Below are 2,964 nucleotides of genomic sequence, written 5' to 3' on the forward strand. Positions count from 1 at the left end.
AGAGATATGATATTGAGAGGGGGTATAGCTTCCACAATCCACAGCAAAGCCTATAGACAAAGCATATAATGTAGATTTATAAGGCGTAAGCACCTATGTCATATATATTTATGGAAAGGACTGAAATATCCGGCAAACACGGGTTGCAGGAGTTCTTACAATTCATCTTCTAAAAAAGGACACGCGTGCGTCTCTTACCACGTGTGGAATACAAGTAATGTTAAAAGGAAAATTCATATCACCTTTAAATGCTAATTTGAAGAAAATTTAATATAAACCAGTTTATAGAAAATTGTGATAATGATGGGGGTTGGTACTGGTCATCATCGCCATACAGACTATAGTCCAAGTCCAAGGGAAGTTCACCCGAAATTTACAAGTGAGAGGTAATTGTGAAAACCCAGCTAATATATTTAAGAGGATGAGACGCATTCCAGAGCAGAGACAGAGAGATTGGATATTTTGCTTAGAAATGGAATTTTCATATTTCTTGTTGTTTGTGGCTTTCATCATACACCTTGGAGAATGCCAAAGTAATGGGTGTGCTGAATTGCCGTGTGGAGGCCATGGCCCAGTCATCCGATTTCCCTTCCGAGTTAACAGCCAGCCAGAGCACTGTGGGTATCCTGGGTTTAATCTCTCCTGCACTGATACAAATGATACAGTGATTGAGCTGCCGAATTCAGTCAAGCTTTTTGTCAAACGAATTGACTACAAATCTCAGATACTTCAATTATATGATCCAGATCATTGCATTCCAAGGCAACTTCAGATACTCAATTTATCTTCCTCGCCTTTCCAATTCGAAGAAGATTCCCCTGAAGACCCTTCTTATTATGGCCCTGATCCAGGCGTTGGCTTATTCAATTGTTCCCCAAGAGAAGTAAAATTCAGGGTTATCCATTGTCTTAGTAGCCCAAACCACCAGATTTATGCTTTCGATATGAGTGGTGGCCTCATGGACTACCCCCTATCATCTTGTACAAAGATGTATACTCTTCCATCAATTCCAAATACTACAATATTCGGTGCCGATGAGAAAAGTCTTGAATTGAAGTGGTCCAGACGAGTATGTGGACACTGTGAAGCAAAAGGCAAGAAATGCAGATTGAAGAAACATAGCACTGAATTGAAAACCGAATGCTTCCTCGAAGGTGCATTATCAAAGTTAGCGATCACTGGTGAGTTGTCTTGACCATTGCAAATTCTTTTATTAGGGAGATTTAAACTATTGACTCACACATGTTTATTATGCAGGTATCACCTTAGGTTCATTTCTATTACTACTAGCTATCTTTGCTCTCTACCGTCTATATACTTATGATAAAGTAGAAAAAGAACATCAAGCAAAGATCAAAAAGTTTTTGGAAGATTACAAAAATTTCAAACCCACGAGATACTCGTATGTTGACATTAAAAGGATTACAAATCAATTTTCTGAGAAGTTAGGTGAAGGAGCATATGGAACAGTATTCAAAGGAAAGCTTTCTCATGAAATTCATGTTGCAGTGAAGATCCTCAACACTTCCAAGGGAAATGGGGAAGAATTCATAAATGAAGTAGGAACAATGGGTACAATCCATCATGTGAACGTGGTTCGTTTGGTTGGCTTCTGTGCTGATGGATTTAGACGAGCTCTAGTATATGAGTTTTTACCAAATGATTCACTAGAAAAGTTCATATCTTCAACGGCTGCCAAGAACCCCATCCTTAATTTGGATAAGCTGCAAGATATTTCTCTTGGCATAGCAAAGGGAATTGAATATCTTCACCAAGGATGTGACCAACGAATCCTCCATTTTGATATCAAACCTCACAATGTTTTGCTAGACCAGAACTTCAATCCAAAAATTTCTGATTTTGGTCTTGCCAAGTTGTGCGCAAAAGATCAAAGTGCAGTGTCCATGACTACAGCTAGGGGGACCATGGGCTACATTGCACCCGAAGTGTTATCTAGAAATTTTGGGAATGTATCTTCTAAAGCAGATGTTTATAGCTTTGGAATACTATTACTTGAAATAGTCGGAGGGAGGAAAAATGTTGATGTTACAGTTGAAAATACTAGCCAAGTCTACTTTCCAGAATGGATCTACAATGTCTTGGAACAAAAAGAAGACATACGAATCTTTGTTGAGGATGATGGAGAGGCTAAAATTGCAAAGAAGCTTGCAACTGTAGGACTCTGGTGCATCCAATGGCACCCTGTGGATCGTCCTTCCATGAAAGATGTGGTTAAAATGTTGGAAGGAAAAGAAGATAAATTAATTATGCCTCCTAATCCCTTTGCAACTGCTGGCCATGTAAAAAATAATGCAAATGTGGTAACGAAACGTCAAAACCAGGAGTTAGAGGTCATCCCAGAATCAGAATAATTGTATGTAAATTTAGCGTATGTGATAATAATATATGTTGCAATGATCTTGTACTCTTAAAACTTATTCATCTTGTTAATGTAAGGACTTCAAATTTTTTTCTTTTATCAAACCTTAAAACATTTAAAAATATCATCCCCACAGTTGATGTGACATGGTCTCCCAACAAAAAAATCAATCTTCATGCACCAAATATTATGGAGACCACATCACATCAACTGTGAAGGGATAAGAGGAGGATAATAAGGTAATATATATAGCATTACTCCAAATGTTAGAACTTGTTTGCATGTGTTTTAAAAAATAAGGGAAAAAAGCCCCCTTGACTACCACTCATTTACAAAAAGCCCCACAAAGCAACAGGCGTGACACTTTGATACATCAAACTAGCATTTTTTTTGGCAAAAATGTTCGTTTGTTAGCCTTGACAATTAGAATGGATATAAAAACAAAATTTGGCCATAATCTTTCAAAAATGCCCTCGCTTTAGCAATTGAAAAACCAAATTTATCCTAGTTCAAAAGCCCTTCTTTTTCTTGCATTCAATGGTGTAAGTGAAATTTAACCAAATTTATCCTTGTACTTTCAAGAA

At 37.4% G+C, this 2,964-nt stretch overlaps 1 protein-coding gene across 1 annotated transcript; it reads left to right on the forward strand.

Annotated features, from left to right (window-relative positions):
- Nucleotides 1–469: 469 nt before the first annotated feature.
- Nucleotides 470–2,372, forward strand: LOC148587013 (rust resistance kinase Lr10-like). Its single transcript, XM_088514735.1, has 2 exons — nucleotides 470–1,181; nucleotides 1,258–2,372. The coding sequence occupies exons 1-2, from the start codon at nucleotides 473–475 to the stop codon at nucleotides 2,370–2,372; spliced, it is 1,824 nt and encodes a 607-aa protein (XP_088370861.1). The 5' UTR covers nucleotides 470–472.
- Nucleotides 2,373–2,964: the final 592 nt, after the last annotated feature.

This window comes from Corylus avellana, chromosome 3 (assembly GCF_965113065.1).
Source record: "Corylus avellana chromosome 3, dhCorAvel1.hap1.2, whole genome shotgun sequence".
NCBI lineage: Eukaryota > Viridiplantae > Streptophyta > Magnoliopsida > Fagales > Betulaceae > Corylus > Corylus avellana.